The 23,869-nt window shown below is 41.4% G+C and overlaps 1 protein-coding gene across 2 annotated transcripts in view; it reads right to left on the reverse strand.

Moving 5' to 3' along the window:
• CMIP (c-Maf inducing protein) overlaps positions 1-23,869 on the reverse strand; it is a 178,681-nt gene that overhangs the window by 44,756 nt on the left and 110,056 nt on the right. The window contains exon 3 of one of the 2 annotated variants that reach the window (XM_032230400.1): positions 18,612-18,662. In XM_032230400.1, coding sequence (XP_032086291.1) covers positions 18,612-18,662 — 51 coding nt within the window. Of the gene's footprint in view, positions 1-2,228; positions 2,728-18,611; positions 18,663-23,869 lie in introns of those variants that run through there. The other variant, XM_032230401.1, reaches the window with a different exon arrangement.

Here is a 23,869-nt window from a genome sequence, read left to right on the forward strand (position 1 = left end):
AATACGTCCAGTCCTGATAGTAGACTGAGTCAAAAAGCTGGGTTGAGCTACGAAAGGAGGCAGGACATTAAACTTGCAGACTCAGTCGGATTGGATAAGAGATGAAGTTAACCCATTCCTGGATGCTATCTCCATCAACAATGGAGAAAGGATGTTTACTTAAGATCACATCCATTTTCGGTCTGCTTTTAGCTCTGAAGGCCGGTTGGACAACACTTTTTTAACCATGCTTTTTTTTAAAAAAGGAAAATTTTTGCAGAGCATTTTCTTCACTGGGCTTTGAAGGAAAACATGTGCAAACAGACCAAATGGAGAAGCGACACACCGGATAAAGCCTGATTTGGAATCTTGATCTCCATCACTCCTCTCGCCTTTTTACACTAATTTGTTGATTTGCTTCAATTTCATCTCAAGATTGGTATAATACCCACAAAATGGAGAGAGAAAATGTTTTCTAAGAAGCAGAACCTTTTTAGCACTTGATAGATCATAATTAAGTCTGCAAATGATTTGACCTGCTGAGTAACCCACCTCAAATCATCTATGGTTGCAAAGATATTTTTTCTATCCATTTTCTGTCTTTCTAGATTATGAGCTTGGGGACAATGTTGTCTTATCCTGATATTAAATCATAAGTATTTCACTGTTAACAAACATAATTACTTAAGAGCATGTCTTTTAGTTTATAAAATACATATAAACTGTGGAGCAGGTCTACTAAATTTACCCATAACAATGAAGGTCAAATACACAGGCCAATGACTGCCTGGTCGCCCGTCCATCCATCCATCCATCCATCCATCCATCCATCCATCCACCTATTTATCTATCATCTCCACTGAAAACATATCAAAAATATCAAAAGTATGAACAACAAACAACCAAACAACCAACCAGCTATTAGAACCAGTGAGAAACGTGTATCATCCTTTTCCACTGTGATCCAGATATGTTGGTCTACAATTTCCCTAAGTCTCACCTGACTTCTTTACGCTGACTGACTGAATGAATGCTATCAACTGAGGAAAACCTGGTTTATGGCTTTATTTTTATTTATTTTTTCAGAATGGCTGAATTCAGGGAGAAAGCAACAGGTCTCTAGAATACCCCACAAGATTCAAGGGAAATCCCACAAGATTCAGTGCCACAAGACAAAGGGCACTGGCAACAATGATCAGTAGTAGCTGTCTTGTTTTCAGAAAACTTTGGAGTTGGAATTTGTAAGTGCAACAGGATCCAGTTCATCGTTTTCTCCCCCCTCCATCTTGGTTTTTACAAGGACAGAATAGAATTCTAAGGATTTTAATGCAAAGCTCTCATATGGTGTTCCATGGTGGCGAGTCAAATGGTTAAGATAAGCCAATGCAGAAAAGCCCAAATGAAATAAAGGGAACTTCACACCACCCAGACACCAAACAGTTATTTAAAATTTTCGGAATGTCCAGAGTTTGTTTGTTTCTCAACTATCATCTTCAGCACAATCATCTTCAGATGTTCCTCATGCACCCTTCTCATCTGCCTATCATTCCATCAACCATTCTCAACTGACCTCACGTTCCCCAATAAGACTTTTGAAGGATATATTATTGATCATTGCTCCTATTTTTATGGATCACTTTTTCAATAATTCCAAAGTACCTAAGTACGCACAATACCTACAAATAAATAAAAGAGAACGACATAAGATGTATCCAGCAAAACTAACCACATTCAATAACCTTTGAAAACCCAGTTTTCAAAGATCGGCGGACACTCCATCTTCAAATATATATATATATACCTCAACCAATTGGTTGGTTGAACTTAAAAAGAAATGTTAAATTTTTCGATACTGTTTTTGTACAATGCTATTTAGAATAAAATCATCTGAATGGCAATTCCGCACAAACCATCCACAAGAAGATCGAAGGCAAACTTCTTGCTGAAAAGCGCACTGCAAAAAACCCAACACACTTTTCTGATTTAAAAAAAAAAAAAAAAAGCAAATGTTTTCAAGTCAGAGAAGACTATGTATTTTTTGCCTGGCTGAAGAAGTTTAAGAATTTTTTTAAAAAATGGACTTAATGCTCTTTTGTTGTTTAGCCTGCTTGGTTCATTCAAATAAAGATTGGACAGCAGATTAGCGGCGCAAAAGGACTTGAAAATAATCATGAAGCAGATTTCAACAAGCGACAGTAGTTCAAATATCACTTCCCCCATCACATTCCCCACCATTAATTTACTCCCACCTCAGACTCCATGTGCGAGGCCAGTCTCCAGTGTAATGTAACAGAAAAATCTTGTTAGAAGAACAGCTAGGGTTGGTTGATGCCAGTCACTCAAGAGACTCTCAAAATAAGAACATCAATAATAATTTTCTTCTTCGTCTTTGTCTTCTTCTTCTTCCTCTCCTCCTTCCTCTCCTTTTCCTCCTCCTCTTTCCACTCCTCCTCTTTCTTTTCCTCCTTCTTCCACTGCTCTTCTTCTCCTCGACCTTCACTAAGCTCTATAGCTACAGACTTCTAAGTATATACTTTTTTTCAGGGGAAAAAAATGTGATTGCTACTTTTTGAAGGAGCGAGCTGGAGAGTACGGAACAAATTGTCTGCCACTAAAGATGGGCCAGGAAAGATTAGAGTGGATGTCTGGAAGATATGCTGTATTTTGAAATTAATCTTCTTCGGAGTTAATTTCTCTCTGGCTTCTTGGTGGGGGCAAAAAAAGCCCTCTCCCTCTCTCTGTCTTCCCCACTTCTTCTACTGGCAGCTCTTGGAGCCAGAAGGATTTAAACCTGTTTGCCTGATGCACTGTTATCTTCAGGAAATGTTACTGTAAAAATTATAGCCCAGCCCAGGAAGGGGCTGGAAAGATACTAATAAACCTCCAGAGATAAACTGGCATACTTTTGATTTGTTTCTGGATGTGATTCTGCCCGTTTCAAAAGAAAACAAAGAGAACTGGCTTGCTCAATGCAGTGAAACAGCCATTGGAGGGAGGGAGGGAGGGAGGGAGGAAGGAAGGAAGGAAGGAGAAAGGACGGAAAGAAGAAGGGAGGGAGTGTGGCGGGAGGGAGGGAAAGAAACAAGGAAGTATGGAGGGAGGGAAGGAAGGAAGGGAGGAGAGAGGATGGAAAGAAGGAGGGAGGGAGGAAATAGAGAAGGAAGAAAAAAGGGAGGGAGGGAGGGAGGAAATAGAGAAGGAAGGAAATAGAGAGGGAGGGAGGGAGGGAGGAGAGAGGATAGAAAGAAGGAGGGATGGAGGGAGGAAATAGGGAAGTAAGTAGGGAGGGAGGAAGGAAGGATGGAAAGAAGGAGGGGGGAGTATGGGAGGGAGGGAGAAAAGGAAGGAAGGAAGGAACCAATCCACTGTAAGGCTAGGTACCATATCTATTCTGTATTATGCAGAAAATGAGATTGAAAGTAATGAAGAGTGATGATGCTGATAATAATGAAGAGAAGGAAAAATCTGGAAATTTATTTTACTCAACGATCAGCAAAATAAGATACTGTAGGTTATAATAAAGCATCCATTCAGCTATGAATACAGCATATGAATACAGAATAAATAGCATCAAATCTATAACATCAATAAGGCTAAGTAACTAAATCTAAGAAGAATGTGTTATCCTAATTCTTGCAAACTAGATCTATGCTAAGAGGCAACAAAAACAGTAAGATTAGGGTGTGAATGCTTTCCTACAGTTCTATGACTAACTGATAAGCTAAAATACAGAATTCTAAAACAACTGATGGGTATAAAAAAAAGCCTAAGCTATTCTGCTCTTGCAAAAAAGTAATACAATTCTCCCCTTAATCAGTAACATTCAGAAAGACTATATCAATTCTATCACACACAAAAAGACCCAAATACCACAGTACAAAATATATCTGGATGGCCTGAGTAATTTGCTATTTATGGTGTCAAAGAGTATGAACAAGTATCCTGACAAAAGGAATGATGTGAAAAAGATAATAAGCAATGTTTTTCATTGTTCCATATGGGCAAAACCAATCATTACAAGAATTGTTGTACACTTTCCTACCAAGGGAACAATAGGGAAATAATGAATCATAGAATCATAGCACTGAAGCGACCTTGGAGGTCTTCTAGTTCAAACCCTTGCCCAAGGCAGAGATCGTATAACATCCCGGACAAATTGCTGTCCAATTTTTTCTTGAAAAACTCCAGCTATGGAGCACCCATAAAGCTGAGAGGCAAGCTGTTCTATTGATTAACTGCTTTCACTTAAATTTCTCCTCCGTTCCCAGGTAGAAAGACTCTTTATTGAACTTCCACCCATTGCTTCTTGTCCTGCCCTCTGATGCTTTGGAGAATAAATCAATCTCTTCCTCCCTGTGACAGCCCCTCAAGTATTGGAAGGAAGCCAGCATGTTGTCCCTAATCCTATTCTTCATTAGGCTAGGCCAGGGGTCAGCAATCCATGGCTCTGGAGCCACATGTGGCTCTTTCATCCCTCTGCTGCGGCTCCCTGTCGTCGGTCAGCTCCACAATTGATAGGGCTTTTGGTTAGGACAGGTAGAGGAAAAAGGGTGCCACGCTAGGAGACTCTATGGTGGGGGAACCGGATATCTGGTTGGCTCCAGAATTGAACTTCCAGTTAGGCTTCCAGTTAGGAAGGGGTAATGCTATTTTCCAAGGCCCGTGAAGGCCAGACAAGGAATAATGGCTAGAAACTGAGCAAGGAGAGATTCAACCTGGAAATAAGGAGAAATTTTCTGACAGTGGGAACAATCAACCAATGGAACAAAAGTTGACTTCGGAAGTTGTGGGACCTTCATCACTGGAAGCTTTCAAGAAGAGATTGGACTGCCATTTGTCAGAAATGGTGTAGGGTCTCCTGTTTGGTGGGGGGTTGGACTAGATGACCTACGAGGTCCCTTCCAACTCTGTTAATCTGTTAAGTACAACCAAGGTATAAACAGAGAGAGCATCAAGGACTTCAACCCTGAGCTACTGTCAGGCACAAAGGATCAGGGCTAATGCCTGTCTCATTTTGAAGTGACTCTGGGCATCTTACAGCATAAGTTGTTAAAGTTGTAGATCAAGTGGTTTATTGCTGTGGCCTATATACAAAAATCTAGACACCTGAAGTTCAGTACTAAATTTGCACCAGATAAGTGTCTAGAGAATTCAGGAGAAGTTGGACCTGGACCCCTTGTAGGAATGCAACGACTCTAAGCCAATGACATGCTTAACTCCACTACCCCTATCTCTGCCTGCTCTTCTACAGCTACAGATATTCTGTTCTATTGAAATATATATTGTTCCCCAGGATTTTTTTTTTAAAGGTTTGAACAGTCAAGCTTGATCTTTCTGCAAATTATAACAGAGTACCGTTAAGTGTACATTCTAACTTTCTGCAGGTTAAATATTATCCCCAAGCACTTACGCTGTTTGACCTGGTGTAGCTCATGCCTCTTTTCAATTTAGGGATTTTAGAGCACTTTGCAAAACTTGTAAGTTTGTCCTAATTGATCTCAAGCACTTTCTCCGAGCAGAATTCCACAAGGGATTGCAAGGTCCTTCTCAGATCAACCTGCATTAACACCAATATCGTTACATCATCCACTCTTGGAGTGTTGAAACATGCTTATGTGTCAACTGTGTTGATGATCTGTCAATTAAAGATAAAGGTTTTCCCTCGCCAGTTGTGTCCGACTCTACAGAAAGGTCCTTATTTCTATTTATTAACTGAAGGAGCCAGTGTTATCTGACAACACCCCTGGGATTATGTGACTTTATGCCGAGGTGCACAGAATGCTGTTACCTTCCCACTGAAGGGGTACCTATTTATTTACTCACATTTACATGCTTTTGAACTGCGAGGTGGGCAGGAGACGGAGCTAATAACCGGAACTCACCCCATCTCATGGTGCTTGGGTCTCAAACCCGGGTTGTCAGTTTTCCAGTTGACACGCTCAGTGTCTTGTTTTAACTGCTGAGCCATCAACCCCTGTCAATTAAGGGGTTTATATAATCATTGAAAGGGAACCCAGTGGCTCAGTGGCTAAGACGCTGAGTTTTCAATCAGAAAGGTCGGCAGGTCGGTGTTTCGAATCCCTAGCGCCATGTAACGGAGTGAGCTCCTGTGACTTGTCCCAGCTTCTGCCAACCCAGCAGTTCAAAAGCATGTAAAAATGCAAGTAGAAAAATAGGTACCACCTTTGGTGGGAAGGTAATAGCGTTCCGTGTGCCTTCGGTGGCCACATGATCACAGAGACATCTTCGGACAGCGCTGGCGCTTCGGCTTTGAAATGGAGATGAGCACTGTCTCCTAGAGTCGGGAATCACTAGCATGTACATGCAAGGGGAGCCTTTACCTTTACCTTATAATCATTGAAGAATATAGTGTAATGCTGTCTAACTCCTTTACTTACCAAGATTTCTGTAATATAATGGCCCTGAACCACACTTTTAATTTCAAATCATCATGGAGCATTAGCAAAACTAAAAGCAAATATTTAATCAGTAGAAGACTCCTCCAGTTTTTGCCATAAATCTATTCCCGGAAGTTGAACGAAAGGGCAATATTTAGCCATCAGAATTGAGCTATCACTGAAAGCTATATTCCCCACAAGCAATTCTACTTTTTCCTTAAAGCCACAAGTGAGTGGTCATCTTTACACCTGGGTTATTGTAGGAGAAGAGCAGGATGAGCTGGAAAGTGAGGTTAAATGTGTGATCAGTATGGAATAGTTGTGTTGCCACAAGAGACCCAAGTCCAGCTCCCATGAATTCTGTTGACTCTTATCTAGTACCAATTTAGCTTTGAACATTAGGTGACAATTCATGTATAGAGATAGCAATAATAAATGCAACGGGATTTACCTTTCGAATAAAGAAATGCAACATGGTCCTTCTAAACTTATTCTAGTGACATGACACTTGATAAAACCTCTCATGAATGTTTTACTGTTTTATCAAAGGGTCTAATCTTCATGGCCTTTCTTATCATCACAAAGCTCTGCAACCGTCATAAATATGAGTTAGTTGCCAAGCACCTGAATTTTGATCATGTTATTGTGGCCGAGCTGGCAGCAGAATTAGACAGTGAGGAGGTTGGGGAGGAGCATGGGCCAGTCCTGGAGGCTGAGGAAGGCTTGGATGAGGGCGCTGCATTGGAGGCAGAGATGGGGCCAAGGCTGTCTGGCAGTGATCAGGTGCCTACAGAGAGCTAGACAGCAGTGAGGCAGAAGAACAGCTGGAGCCTGTTCCCAGTGTGTGCATGCGCAGAGCTGCCAGAAGGAAAGAACAGCTCAGAAATCAGAGTAGACTTGGGAGTAAAGCCACAGGTGGAAAGTGATTGGTCCCTCCCATAGGAAATAAAAGAGGAGCGAAAGGGAAGTGGGCTTTTACAAGAAACAATTCATTCGTTCGTTCATTAGATTCGTTTCAGGAGTGCGAAGATCTGTCCATGAATCTCAGAGACTCTGTGCCCAGTCTTTCTTTGCACAGCACCTCATTTGGAAAATATTGACATGGCAGCTTTCCAAGATAGATAAGGTCTGTAGTCATAAATATCACTTTGAAATAGGGTTTGCCAGGCCTTTGCTGAATGTGAATGAGAGGAATTCACATTCATTTAATAAAAGGGGTTTTGTCGGGACCAGGACTCTGCCTTGTGCTTTTTGGGGAAGCCTAGCTCAGAACATACGTGACCAGGGGAAAGCTGCAACAGTTGTAAGTGTGAAAAATGGTCATAAGTCACTTTTTTCAGTCCTGCTGTAACTTCGAATAGCTAGTAAATGAAGTGTTGTAAGTTAAGGACTACCTGTACTATTGATAACATGTGTGCGTAGACCTAGTCATCTGTTGAGGCAGCAGATTAAAGCTGAATAAATCAGGCATGTTGAAACACTGTACATAAAACTAGAAATGACGCATGATTCTTTTCCCTTCCTTCCCAACCTCTCATGCCAAGGCATGAGCCCCAGTCACTAGAGGGTTTCATGACATCAGCAAAACTTTGTCATGATCTCAGCCCAGTGGGTTGGGACTGGAAAGGCACGCAAATGGAAATAACACTTGCCACTGTGGGATTTGCACTCTCCCTTCTTGAATCAAACGGATCTTTCCCAAAGGAGACCCATACCCAACATTATCTGTTTAAAGGTAAATGCTCCCCTGGCACATATGTGCTAGTCGTTCCCGACTCTAGGAGGCGGTGCTCATCTCCCTTTCAAAGCAGAAGAGCCAGCGCTGTCCAAAGACGTCTTCGTGGTCATGTGGCCGGCATTTCTAAACGCCAAAGGCGCACGGAACGCTGTTACGTTCCAATCAAATATGGTTCCTATTTTTCTACTTGCATTTTTTACGTGCTTTTGAACTGCTAGGTTGGCAGAAGCTGGGACAAGTAATGGGAGCTCACTGCGTTATGCAGCGCTAGGGACTCAAACCGCTGAACTGCACACCTTCCTGATCAAAAACACAATGTCTTAGCCACTGAGCCACCGTGTCCCTCTATTATCTGTTTAGCTGGGTTTTAAATTCCTGTTTCTGACCCCCCCAAATCCTTCTTTCCACTTGTACTCTCCCATTTCACCCTGAAGGAAGTTCACCCAAGAGACTGCAGCATTTTTTCCATGATTTTAATATAGACATCTAAACAGATCTTCTTTCTGGTGATAAAATCTTTGTCTGCCTTAACTTCCAACCATGATAGGATTTCGGCTTAGACCAATTTCTTGACAGTGAATTGTTGGATTATTATTATTTTTTTGGCAGATGTGCTAAGGCTAAAACATGTTTAAACTTTTCACAGAATGCATCTGGCAGAAAGTGCTGATTTATTATGGCACTAAAAATATTTCCAGCAACAGGAGAACATGCCAAGAAATCTCTATGATGTTCCTTCTCAAACTTCTTCATTTACTTTCCTGGAAAGGTTGGGACCATTGGTCTTCTAAAGCTCAAATTGGAAACCTCAGGAGATCTTTTTGATTTAAACAGGAACCAGTAGATCTCCCCCCCCCCCACACACACACAAAAAAAAAAGACTGCACATATCCACTACTAGTTATTTAACATTTAATCCACATGGTATAGTACTAATACTTTTTGTTCAGATGGTAGCACTTCTCCTGAACCCAGTTCAAATTGGGAGAAGCTAAATTCATGTAATGGCCACATAATTCATATAACTGCTGTTTGAGCAGTGGTGGTGCAGTGGTTAGAGTGCAATACTACAGGCTGCCAGCAGTTTGGCAGTTCAAATCCCACCAGGTTCAAGGTTGACTCAGCCTTCCATCCTTCTGAGGTGGGTAAAATGAGGACCCAGATTTTTTGGGGAAATAGGCTGACTCTGTAAACTGCTTAGAGAGGGCTGGAAAGCACTGTGAAGCGGCACAGAAGTCTAAGTGGTATTGCTAATTGCTATTGATTCGCCTGACAACCATGGCAAAAAAAATGTTGTAAAATTGGGAGTGGCTCATTTAACAACTGCCTTGCTTAAGCAACAGAAATAATGCTCCCAATTGTGGTTGTAAGTCAAGGACTAGCTGTATAAACACAGCCAGGGTAGAAAAGCATGCAGATTGGTTCCTGAAACAGTTTGGATAGAATTCCCCAAATTTCTGCTAAAACTTTCATTTCCTTCTGGCAAAGTTTCCCTGTTCAGATTCTGGCTTTCTGACAAAAATACCAGCTCCCTTGTGTCAATATTAAGCTATATATTAATTTAATATATTAATTATATAAGCTTTATATTAATATTAATCCCTATTATCAATAATATGCCTCAACCACAATAATACATGGGCTCCAAATTCGATTGCAGAAAATACGACTTCAGCAACAGAGTGGTCAATGCCTGGAATGCTCTACCCAACTCCGTTGTTACATCCTCAAACCCCCAAAACTTTAACCTTAAACTGTCTACTGTTGACCTCACCCCATTCCTAAGAGGTCCATAAAGGGGGCGTGCATAAGAGCACTAGCATACCTACTGTTCCTGTCCTACTGTCCCCATTTATTCGTACCCATTTCCTGTGTTCGTGTCCATGTTTATACTTATACCTGTTATCTTGCACATGTTTGACAAACTATATAACTAAATAAAATACTAAAATAAATATTGGTTCCATTCCCCCCCCCCCCCCAATTACAGTTATATGATCTGCTTTTTAATGGACTTTAATTCTGTTTTTAATAGAAGTTGACTCTTTGGAATTTTGCTGAGTGTTTCCAGGAAAAAAAGAAAAGCCACGGCATGCAATTATCTTTAAAAATTGTATTAAGTATTTGAAGTAAAAGAGGAGATGAAAACAACTTACTCGATATTGATTATTATTTTGATATATGCCTCTGCACAGAAGGCACTTATTCACAAATATCCAGTTTGTTGGAACGTTAACTAATTTTTTTTTAAAAAAGGGGATTCAAATCGCAGAGACCTATCGTTATATCTACTTTCATTCTGGATAGAGTTCAACATTTTTCTATGAATTTGTCATCCCCTGTGCTGAGTCTTGATTTACTCTATATCAACAACCACATTTTTTTTACCCTGATATCAATTTCCAAGTTAAAAGAGTGTTTATGCAACTTTGTTTAGAGACTGTTTGAAGTTAAAACGGCACTGAAAATGTGACTTTTGATTGGTCCTTGCATGTACAATTGTCACTGTGTTCCCATGTTTATGTGATCAAAAGTCAGATGCTTGGCAAACAACATATTTATGATGGTTGCAGCATCTTGAAGTCATGTGTTCATTATTTGCAACCATCCCAGCAGAGGAAGCCAGATTGTCTTAATGACACATGGTTCATTCCAGTGGTGGGTTCTGGGCAGTACAGCAGTAGTGTACTGCTGTACTAGTAGCTGGGAGCAGCAGCCACCGTATCGGTACGGTGGCTCATTTGGGCCACCCACCCGCCCGCGTTCCTTACCAGTTTTTGAAGCAAACAGGCCAATTGTGCTGCACACGCAGTGTGTGGTGCCAGCATGACCTCCACCATCAGCTGGGTGTTCGTAGGGTGGTGGCATGCACATACGTGCGCAGCGTGCATGGCCAACTAAGATGCCCGGCCCCATGCGCAGCGAACTGGTTGCGCCGGGATCTGGAACCCACCATTGGTTTACTCAACAAACATAGCAAAAATCAGGTGTGACTCACTTAACAACTGACTTTCCTTACTCACAGAAATTCTCAACTGTGGTTGTGAGTTGAGGGTTACCTGTAAAGATCTCCCAACCATCACTTGAATAATATGCAGTTTGTCCCGATTTGCTGTCATGTTCGTAAATTGGGTTAAATGAAGGAGAAGCATCCAAAATGTTGTCACATGACTGCCGGGGGAGGGGGAGGGCTGGGAGGAAATGTCAGAACTTTGAAACCAAGTTATATGTCTCTTTTGGGGTAGTCTGTTTTAAGTTCCAATAGTTGCTAAGTAAACAGTCGTAAACTGAGGACTACCTCTTGTCTCCTTAAATGTGGTAGTTTCCTCTTTGATCACTTCACAATTACAGCATCATGGAAAGCATCTAGAATAGCAATAGCAATATAGGGTCTTCTTCTTGAATGGGGGGGGAGGGGAGGGGGTTGGACTAGATGACCTTCAAGGTCCCATCAATTCTGTCAGTCTGTGTTCTATGCCTGTGCATCAGAGGAAAGAGAGAGAGAGAGAACATCCTCTTTGCAAACAAATTAGGCCTGATCAGCCAGTTGCCCAGGTAACCCAGCCTCCAGTCTCAACCGCAAGCCTGACAAAGGTACCACAAAACATTCAATGCATGTGTCCATCGTTGCACATACATGTCAAACCATGATTGAGAGCAGAGGTCTCCAGGGAAATTTATATATTTATATATATATATATATATATATATATATATATGTATATGTATATGTATATGTATATGTATATGTATATGTATATGTATATGTATATGTATATGTATATGTACATGTACATGTACATGTACATGTACATGTACATGTATATATAAATACACATATATATGTGTATATATATACACACACATATATAAATATATATGTGTGTGTGTGTGTATATATATATACACACACACACATATATATATATATAAACACATATATATGCCATATCATCTTAGCTGATGAGAGCTAAATAGCTTGAAATAGATCTATACTAGTCTCCCTTTATTTATTTATCAGCATAAAATATAACACACATATATATATACACACACACACACACACACACATATATATATAAACACACACACACATATACATATACATATACATATACATATACATACATACATACATACATATATATATATATATATATATACACACACACACACACACACATACACACACACACACACACACACACACACACACACACACACACACAATGCGATTCTCCGAAGCAGACTCCCAGCATAGAGGATCTTGAAACCTCACAAGCTGAATGGTGGCACCATCCTCTTTGCAGAGAAACTGATGCTTTTCTTTTCTTTTTAATTCTCAGAGCGATTTCTAATTGAACCGAGGCTGATTTCCCCCCCACCCCACATCCTGAGCTTTCCTGTGTTTGGCAAATCGGATGAAAAGGAACACCGATTTCCCTCTGGGAGTTTTAACGCTTCAGCTGCAGCCACCATCTTTCCTAGTTCCCTTCCCTGCAACTCCCTTCGGAGGGGAAAAAGCTCTTCCCAATGCTGAAAAGGTTTCCTTCCTTCCTTCCTTCCTCTCTCTCCCTCCCTCCCTCCCTCCCTCCCTCTCTCTCTTTGAAAAAAAGAAATCTGTTTACCTACCTATTCTGCTCCCCCTCCTCTGGGTAAAAAAAATACATGGGCTATCTGCTGATGGTTTTAGCCTCGCTTCACCATAAATGGAAGGGACGGTTCGCCTCCGTTTACTCCCCTGTCGTCAGCAGGCTGGAGAAAGGGGTTTTTTTTCCCCCCCCCGGCACAAAAACTGCTGCTGCCTGCGCTGCTCCCTCCAGGATGTTTGGAGGATGGGTGAGACACCCAACTGCAGATGTGCGTCCTAACAGCCCTTTCTGGAGAGGCTGGGGGTGGGTAGGGTGCAAGGGAAAAACACAAGAGAGCTTTGCTTTTCCCTGCCGGCCACTGCCGCTACCCTTTCCCCATCTCATCCGTTGTGGCTGAGGCTGCCTGGAATGAAGGAGAAACTTCCTAGCAGGGAGGACAATTGAATCAGTGGAAAGGTTTTGGCTCCTGAGGTTGTGGGTGTCCCATCACTGGAAGATTTTAAGAAGAGACTGGACAGCCACTTGTCTGGAATGGTATAGGGTCTCCTGCTTGAGCAGGGGGCTGGACTAGAAGACCTCCAAGGTCCCTTCCAGTTCTATTCTATTCTATTCTATCCTATTCTATTTCTCTTCTCTTTTGTTTTATTCTTGTCTGGAATGGTATATGGTCTCCTGCTTGAGCAGGGGACTGGACTAGAAGACCTCCAAGGTCCTATTGTATTGTATTGTATTGCATTGCATTGCATCGCATCGCATCGCATCGCATCCCATCCCATCCCATCCCATCCCATTCCATCCCATTCCATTCTTGTCTTGAATGGTATAGGGTCTCCTACTTGAGCAGGGAGCTGGACTAGAAGACCTCCAAGGTCACTTCCGGCTCTACTCTGAATGTAACGGTCAGAAGTCTGAAAAATAGTCAAGTCACTTTTTTCAGTAGCAACTTCAAATGGTCATTAAATGAACTGTTGTAAGTTGAGGATTACCTATAAGGTAAAGGTAAAGGTTCCCCTCGCACATATGTGCTAGTGGTTCCCGACTCTAGGGGGTGGTGCTCATCTCCGTTTCAAAGCTGAAGAGCCAACGCTGTCCGAAGACGTCTCTGTGGTCATGTGGCGGGCATTACTAAACACTGAAGGCGCACGGAACACTGTTACCTTCCTACCAAAGGTGGTTCCTATTTTTCTACTTGCATTTTTACATGCTTTCGAACTGCTAGGTTGGCAGAAGCTGGGACAAGTAACGAGAGCTCATTCCGTTACGCGGTGCTAGGGATTTGAACTGCCAAACTGCCAACCTTTTTGATCAACAAGCTCAGCGTCTTATCCACTGAGCCACCGCGTCCCTATACAAAAACCTATAGTTCTCAGCATCTGAGGAGCATCGTCCCTCGACCTCTAACCATCTCCTGCCCATCCCGCTCTGTTTGTTAAAAGAAAGTCATTTTAAGCAAAATGCAAAAGCATGCTATTTTTTCTCCAAAATTATCTTAGTTCCTAAAACATTCCACAATCTTGTTATTGTGGGGAAAATAGGAGGGGGAAAGAGAATTAGGTATGTTTACTGCCTTGCATTATAAAATAAGAGCGGGATATAAATTAATAAATATGCAACTCAGAACTGCAGGAAGCACAGACCGAGGGAGGGGGCAAAGAAAGGAAGAGAGGAAAATAATAGACCCCCCCCAAAAAACTCAGAATATAGTTCTGCAGAATATAGTTCTATTCTGCAAAATTGAAGCCATTGTAAGCTGTACTACTCTCAGCCTAACTCCTACTAAATCAATCCCATTTGCGTCTAACTCCCCAAGTTAGGTTAAGTCAGCCTGGCACTGTGTGTTCCAGTTGACTTTACCATGTAATAATTTCTGAGGTTGACATTTATGGGGTAACAATAAAAAATGGATGAATAATAGCTCAACCCTCCCCATTAAGTCTTGGTGGATTCATCAAGAGATCAAGAGATCTTGTTGTAGGGAGAAAGCTTCAGAAGCTGGGATGCTGCCATTAATTGGCAATGTTTAAAATACTCAGTCAACAATTTTAAAGGCTTAAACGCATGCCAAACTGTTTCATATCTTTTAGTTATAAATTACAAAATAATGGAATAACAGAATAGCAGAATTGGAAAGGACCTTGGAGGTCTTCTAGTCCAACCTCCTGCTTAGGCAGGAAACCCTATACCATTTCAGACAAATGGCTATCCAATATCTTCTTTAAAACTTCCAGTGTTGGAGCATTCACAACTTCTGGAGGCAAGCCGTTCCACTGATTAATTGTTCTAACTGTCAGGAAATTTCTCCTCAGTTCTAAGTTGCTTCTCTCCTTGATTAGTTTCCACCCATTGCTTCTTGTTCTACCCTCAGGTGCTTTGGAGAATACCTTGACTCCCTCTTCTTTGTGGCAGCCCCTGAGATATCGGAAGACTGCTATTATGTCTCCCCTAGTCCTTCTTTTCATTAAACTAGACATACCAAGTTCCTGCAACCGTTCTTTATATATTTTAGCCTCCAGTATCCTAATCACCTTTGTTGCTCTTCTCTGCACTCAAGATGCCAGAATGAAATCATACTATCTAGAGACATAAGCAATTATCAGAATGTCATGGACCTCTAATTCATTTTAATACAATATTTTTTAAAAAAACACATACATCACAATTGCTTTTCATAATTTTCTCCAACCATTTCCCACTTAGTGCCAGCTGCTGGAAAAACCAATTACTTCCAATGTTCTGATTCCAGTGGATTGTTTGGGAGGGAGAAATGAGCATTGCTCATCTAAGATTATTTTCTTATGCCAACATGTCAATTTGCCTTATTTATTTGAGGATAATTTACTTCTAGAAGGTGTAGATCATTATTCAGAAAAGAGCTTTCCAGTGCAATTTAAGTGTAAGTAGACTCCCTTCCTGCATAAGTCTTGGCATGTAGCTTTCTTGGAACCAGACAATACATGCAAAGCTCTAAAATGACAATTAAAATAATGCCTAGAAACATAATCAAGCCACTAGTTTTAAAACAAAACATGAAGACATTCACATACCATTAAAGGCTTGGCACATTGGAAGATAAGAAAATCACTCATCAGCAAGAAGCATCTACAGGTGGGGACCATCACCGAGAAGATTATAGAACAGTCATGGCAAACTTTTTTGACACCGAGTACCCAAACCGGAATGCACATGCATGCACACCGCAATGCTGAAAACCTGAAGACCAGCTGACCAGTGCACATGTGTGTGCCAGCTAGTTTTGGGGTTTCTGGCATGTGCATGCATGCTGACCAGCTGGTCGGTGCGTGCGATGGAGCACTGGAAATCCGAAGACCAGCTGTTTGGTGCGTGCATGCCTGGTTTTGGGGGCCATTTTTGAAGCCACGAATCGCCCCAAAATGGTCTGAAAACAGCCCAGAAAATGACCTGTTTTAGGGGCATTTTTCAGTCTGTTTTCAAGCATTTTCCAGCACTCCAGTGCCTGCAAAGACCATGCATGTCAGAAACCAGAAGCACAGCTGGCAATGGCGCATGTGCCCACAGAGAGGGCTCGGCGGGCCACCTCTGGCAGGTGTGCCATAGATTCGCCACCACGGTTATAGAACAGAGAATCATAGGGTTGGAAGGGACCTCATAGGTCTTCTAGTCCAACCTCCTGCTCAAGACAGGAGATCTATTCCAGTCAATTTTTGAAAACCTCTAGTAATGGAGCATTCAGAACTCTGAGCGGCAAGCTATATTCCACTGATTAATTATTATTTCTGTCAGCAAATTTCTCCTTAATTCTAGGTTAGTTTTCTCCTTGATTAGTTTCCATCCATTACTTCATGTCTTGCCCTCGGGTGCCCTAGAGAATAAGTCAGTCTCCTCTAGTCTGTGATAGCCCACCAAGTACAGGAAGAGGCTATCATGTCACCCCAAATCTTTCTCCACCATAAGTTTAACAGCAGCTCAACTGTTCATCATAACAATTTTGGCTCCAGATCTTTAATCGGTTTTGTTGCTTTTCTCTGAACACTTTCTAGGATCTCAGCATCAATTTCCTACCATGGTGACCAGAACGGAACACAATATTCTATTTTCCTGCCACTTACAAAGAGTTCTTTCTTACAGGGATAACAATATTTTGCGTTTATAAAAAGAAGATCGCATCCAAAGAAAGAGATTGCTAGCAAATTCTGGAAAAGATAATCAAGCAACGAATCAGTGAACACCTAGAAGCAAACAAAGTAATAATCAAAAGCCAACATGGGTTTGTCATAAACAGATCATGCCAGAGTAATCTTATTGCATTTTTTGACAAAGTGACAAAACTAGTGGACCAGAGGAATACTGTTGATATAATTTACTTGGACTTCAGCAAGGCATTTGATAAAGTAGACCATAACCTAATACTAGATAAAGTAGAAAAATGTGGATTAGACAGCATCACAACCAGATGGATTCGTAGCTGGCTGACCAACCACACTCAATATGTAGTCCTCAATGGAACTGCATCTACATGGAGGGAAGTATGCAATGGCTCTGTTTTAGGCCCAGAACTCTGGCAAGAATAGCCAACACTCTAGAAGATAGGCTTAAGATACAAAAGGATCTTGACAGACATGAACATTGGGCGCTATCTAATAACATGCAATTCAAGGGTGAAAAGATTAAGGTTCTACATTTCGGCAAAAAAAAACCCCAAAATGCACAGGTACAGTATATGTGGTATCTTGCTCCACAGTAGTAACTGTGAGAGGGCTCTTGGAGTCCTAGTGGACAATCATTTAAACATGAGCCAGCCGTGTGCAGCAGCTGCCAAAAAAGCCAACACAGTTCTAGGCTGCATAAACAGAGGGATAGAATCAAGATCACATGAAGTGTAAATACCACTTTAAGGCCACACTTGGAATACCGCATCCAGTTTTGGTCGATTTTACAATGCAAAAAAGCAATTTATGCATGATTTCTGCATGTAGAAAGGGACCGAAATAGGACAAAACAGAGCAGCTATCCTTTATGATGAATAAATCCACATTGCCTGTCTTAATTCCAACTGCATCCATGGACCCATTTTACAATGCACAATTCTCCTCCCAATGTCCAAGAGATGTTTCCAACTCTCCGTCATTTTCTCAGTAACTTGGTTTTTAAAGAGAGGGTTGAGGCTGTTCAGAAGAATCGCAGAGCATAGCCAGAACTTCTGTCATTCCTACGTACCTTCTATCTTAAGCACCCTCTCTGGAAATGCTCAACTACTGTCCTAAATAAGGATTTATGAGGATGCTGTTATAAAGCCCCATCCCCCAAACCCTGCCAGATTCCCTCCCAGGTAAACAGTTTAACATTAAGCAGACACTCCAATGGGAGTGTAGACAGAGAGACAGAGAGACAGAGAGACAGAGACAGAGAGAGACAGAGAGAGACAGACAGAGAGAGAGAGAGAGAGAGAGAGAGAGAGAGAGAGAGAGAGAGAGAGAGAGAGAGAGAGAGAGAGAGAGAGTCAAATCCTTGAAAGCAAGGCAACAGCAGCCCTATAGAACAGGGGCGGCAAACTCAAGGCCCGAGGGCCGGATCTGATCTATGGGGTGCTTAGATCTGGCCGGCAGGGCAGCCCTGGAAACAGCAAAGGACCAGCCTGTGGGGTCTTTGCCAGGGAAAATGGAACTCCATTTTTGCTGGCTCCATTTTTTGCAGCCGAAAATGGAGTGCTTTTGCTGGCAGAGTGCTTGGTCCACCACAGGCATCCCGATATGAGTGATGTCATGGGATCACCATTTACAACTTGACCAGCTGACTTCCAACAAATGCGGGAAACCGAAGACCAATATAATTGATTTGTAGGGTAACTACACCAAAGTGCAGAGATTGTTTTCTTCTTCTAATGATTGTAGCAAAAAAAAAAAAAAACATAGATAAACAACTTACCTTCCACTGCAAGGAATGGAACCACTGGTCTCTCAGGTAACTGTTTGCAGCCTGCAATTTTAATGAGAGAGGAAAAAATAAATACAAGTGTTCAGATTTGCTAACCCATCATTAAAGCAAAACGCCGATCGATCGTTTGCATGGACTTTGCAGCCTTGATAGGTCCCTGTCACTTCACTCGTTTGACCCCATTAAGTTAGCATTTATGGGCTGTACTCCAGAAGCTTCCACATATCCCTCTCTGGCCCTCCCTTAATCTATCTATTTCTATTATATATATAAAAATGGCTGTGTGTGTGTGTGTGTGTGTGTGTGTGTGTGTGTGTGTTTTTCAGCATAACTCTGGAACGCCTCGAGCAATTTCAACCAAACTTGGTACACAGATGACTTACCCTCTGGAAACAAATACTGTGGGGAGTAAGACACCCCTTAACACCCCTCGGGTATGTGTTCTGTTAAGATACGGCCTGTTGTGCCTTAAAATGAATTCTACCATACTGCCTTAAAATGGCTTCCACTGTACAGCACTGTGGAGTTGCCATGGTAATGGTTTCACAGTACTCCATAAGGGAGCTCTTTCTGGTAAGGGGGAAAATCCAACATTAGAAATTGTGGCGACGTTCATGGAAGAAAGGTTGAGATAAATAAATACCCGGGCAGCGCCGGCTTATCAGTTAGTTGTTTATAAAAACTGGATACTATGGACAGGAAATTTGAGAAGCACATCACCTGCATAGATTTGTAATTTAGTCCAGAAATCTACAAATAGAAAAGATAGGTAGTTCTTGAATTACCACAACCGAGCCCTACATTTATGTTGCTAAGTGAGACAGTTGTTAATTGTTACATTTTGTTAAATTTTGCGCGCACCAAACCCACCCCTGGGATAAATCCATCTGTGGATAAGAAAATCCTTTTATTAACTAAATACCATGAAAAATGTGTCATTTGGAAGAAGCCAACCTTGAGATTTTTCTATTTTAATTTTTCTATTTTAGTTTTCACGAACGGCTTATCCAGGGGTGGCACATTTTTCATGTAACTTTGGCTAAAAATTCAAGGATTGGCTTATACACCAATGGGCTTATCCATGAGTATATACGGTAGATGAAAAAGAGAACTAAGTCTACATTTACAAAACCTTTCAAAATTCACATGCAATTGTACAATATAGGTTCACAGAGACAGAATGGCTTATTTAAACTTTTAAAACTCTTGCTTGGTGCTCGAATCTCACTCAAATGCACTGTTTGAGCTTATCCAGGGGGAAAAAAATCATTATATCATTTGTGGCACTGCAAAAACTGTTTGTATGGTTGGAAAAAAAAATTTTGTATTCATATTTGAATTCTGCCTTCTCGTAACTTCAGCCCATTATCCTCGGTAAACTTTACCCTAGATTTTCCTTGAAATGTTTTTGTTAGAATAAGAATGAAACCAAATGGCGATGGCTCACACACACAAAAATGACGAATCACATTTTATCTAGCACCATTGTTAAGACTTATCAAGTTTGTTTTTTCCTTTTGAGTACACCTAATTGCCAGAAATAGCCTTCAAAATACAGGGAACACATTACAGGGCCAAATATAGACTCTGGTCAAAATTAGAACTTGGCCAACTTTTGCAATTTTCCAGAGATAAAAAAAAACTAACTTGCTCTGGATGTTGGTTTTTTTTCTCTGAACCCCTTACATAAGATGTAATTGGAATACAACCCCTAAGTTAATTTTCTCCAGCGTCAATTATTATCACCATTATTCACGTTGTTTTTCAATGCTTCGTTATTTCATTTTACAATTCTCCCAATGACTTGTTAGCTTCATATTGCCTCTCCTAACCTCAATGCCTCTGATTGAATTTATTTATTGAATTTATTGCACTTATATGCCGCCCTTTTCCCCGGAGGGGACTCATGAATGAATTTCCTCTGTTGGAAGAAATGTTCATCTGGGTTCAGTTCCAAGTGGGAGAAAAGACACTGGAAACAATGGTGGCTGTTTGGAAAGATGGTTTAATGGTGGACAAGATCACATGGTTTGAAAATCTTGGGTGAAGAAAAAAAGGGGCAGATGCTGAGAGTCCCTTGGTTTTATGCCCTCCCTGGGCTTTTGAATTTGGGCTTGTATTCTGATTAGTTGTCAGACTCCCATGGGGTCATGCAGAGGTAATTTTGTAGGTTGTGTTTTTGAGTCCTAAGCTTGATTAAGCTATTGCTGGGTGATGATGTAATGAAAGGGCTTTGAGATTCCTATTATGATTCTGCCTGAAGGAGGTAGATCTTTGTTATGTAGAATAGACTGACTCAGGCCTTAATGTCCCATTGACAAATGTGGAGGGAATGAGTTTCTGCCTCCTTTTTAGGGGAAATATTCTGCTCTTTTAATATTTTCTAAAATATCTCATTTTCCTAGGAGAGGGGTGGGTGCTAACTTCCTATAACTCATTGCCAGATTTGTCCAATTTCTGGAAGCAAGTGCTTGTACCTAGAGCATATCCTGATTGGGTTATCCTGTCATACGCAGCAAAAACGTACACCCCATTTATGTATGGAATATACGGGAGAGAATCATTCTCACTGCAAACAAAGTAAGTGAAGAGGACTTTTGGTTTACATAGGTGGATTTTGGGACCTCAAACAAGAGAAGCAAAGAAGAGGAGGTCAACCTACAGTATTTTTCAAAGCACCTGAACCCAGACAAGGAATAATGGATGGAAACTGAAGAAGGAGAGATTCAACCTGGAAATTAGGAGATATTTTCTGACAGTGAGAACAATCAACCCAATGGAACATAAGTTGTGGGAGCTTCATCACTAGAAGCTTTCAAGAAGAGATTGGACTGCCATCTGTCAGAAATGGTGTAGGATCTCCTGCTTGGGTGGGGGGGTGGGACTAGATGGCCTACAAGGTCCCCTCCAACTCTGTTAATCTGTTAAAACAGCAAAAAAAAAAAAAAGGATTGGAATGGGGGCTAGGCGATAATGAGTAAAGGCAAATGCAGTGTCATTTTGAAAAAGATGGTTTCCAGCAGCTACAAAAACTTGCAAGGAGTGATGTTTACATACTGATGGACAGAGGCTTGGAGGAGAGCAACAAAGATGATTAGGGGGCTGTAGGCTAAAACATATGAACGGTTGCTGGAATTATGTCTAGGTTTAATGAAAAAAAGGACTAGGGGAGACATGATAGCAGCGTTCCGATATTTGAGGGGCTGCCATAAAGAAGAGGGAGTCAAACTATTCTCCAAAGCACCTGAAGGCAGGACAAGAAGCAATGGGTGGAAACTAATCAAGGAGAGAAGCAACCTGGAATTAAGGAGGTTGGAACAATTAATCAGTGGGATGACTTGTCTCCAGAAGCTGTGGGTGCTCCATAACTGGAGGTTCTAAGAAGAGATTGGACAGCCGTTGGTCTGAAATGGTATAGAGTGTCCTGCTTAAGCAAGAGTTGGACTAGAAGACCTCCAAGGTCCTTTTCAACTCTGCTATTCTATTAATTCATACCTGACATTCTCACCACCCGGCTATCTCAAACACCTTCCTACAGTATGCTTCTGTTTCTCAATGTAATGTGTACACCATAAATGGCTTACAATTACATACTTTGTCAGAGTGGTTCAAGCTTTACATATTAAAAACAAAACTGGGTGGCTTTTATACATCGTAAACTAAGCCGTAAAACTGGTTAAGGATATATTCTGGAGGATAGCAAATATATAAACCATGGTTTTCAAAAATATAATGGCTGAGTTGGGAGAACAAAAGGAACAGCTGGCAGGAGAGCATACGATGAAAACATCTACTGTTGGCATCCTTGAGCCAGGGGTGACATTTATGAGCATGGGACTAAGATATGGGACTTATATATTAGATAGGACTATAGGTAGTCTTTGACTTACAACCATTCATTTAGTGACTGTTCGAAGTTACAATGCACTGAAAAGAGAGAGAGAGACAGAGAGAGACAAAGAGAGAGAGAGACAGAGAGCGAAAGACAGAGAGAGAGAAAGACAGAGAGAGACAGAGAAAGAGACAGAGACAAAGACATAGAGAGAGAGAGGGAGAGAGAAAGAGAGAAAGACACACAGAGAAAGACAGAGAGAGAAATAGAGAGACAGAAAGACAGAGAGACAGAGAAAGAGACAGAGAGACAAAGACACAGAAAGACAGAGAGAGAAAGACAGAGAGAGAGATAGAGAGAGAGAGAAAGACACACAGAGAAAGACAGAGAGAGAGAGAAATAGAGATACAGAAAGACAGAGAGACAGAGAGAGACAGAGAGAGACAGATAAAGAGACAGAGAGACAGAGACACACACACAGAGAGAAATAGAGAGACAGAAAGACAAAGAGAGAGAAAGAGAGACCAAGACAAACAGAGAAAGAGAGAGAAAGACAGAGAGAGACAGAGAAAGAGACAGAGAGACAAAGACAGAGAGAGAAAGACATAGAGGGAGACAGACAGAGAGAGAGAGAAAGACACACAGAGAAAGACACACAGAGAAAGACACACAGAGAAAGACAGAGACAAACAGAGAAAGAGAGAGAAAGAGAGGGAGAGAGAGAAAAGAAAGACAGAGGCAGAGAAATGGAACACAGACATCAACTCACTATCACGAGATTTATACCATATTTAATTTATTTATTTATTTAAATCATGTATACCATCGCCCATCTCACAGCAGTAACTGGGAGGCATTTAAGGGCGAAGAAAAGAAATCACCAATGAAATTAAATTGGCAATCCTCATAACAAATGTCCATGGTCAGAAAAGAATCATACCAAAGGAAAACTGCAATAAAAACCAACAAACTCGCAGAGCTTGCTTAACCTCCTGGCCCAAATGCCTGAAGGAACATCCTGATCTTTAGGGGTTTTTTTGTGAAAGGCTAACAGAATTTGGGGCCATCTGGTTCTCCGAAGAGATGCTCTTCCACAGGGGAGGAGCTCTGGCAGAGAAGGCTCCATCTGGGTCTAACAAGAGGACTCTGACTCAACCACATGCCACCAGGAGGACCTAATCAATGAAAGACATGGAACAACAAAGTAGGAGGCTGATCTCATAACTCCCAGGACCTTGCCTGCTCCATCAGGGCCAACAAGTTCAGACTCTTGTGAAGCAGCTGGACAAGGCCATGTGTTCTGACAAGATCAAGAAATAGACTCCTCGTCCCGACAAAAAACCCTTTTATTAATTGACTGTGAATTCTGCTCATTCACATCCAGCAAAGTCTTTCAAGGGAGGATTTATGGACACAG

Source organism: Thamnophis elegans, chromosome 14, assembly GCF_009769535.1.
Source record: "Thamnophis elegans isolate rThaEle1 chromosome 14, rThaEle1.pri, whole genome shotgun sequence".
In the NCBI taxonomy this organism is placed as follows: Eukaryota; Metazoa; Chordata; class Lepidosauria; order Squamata; family Colubridae; genus Thamnophis; species Thamnophis elegans.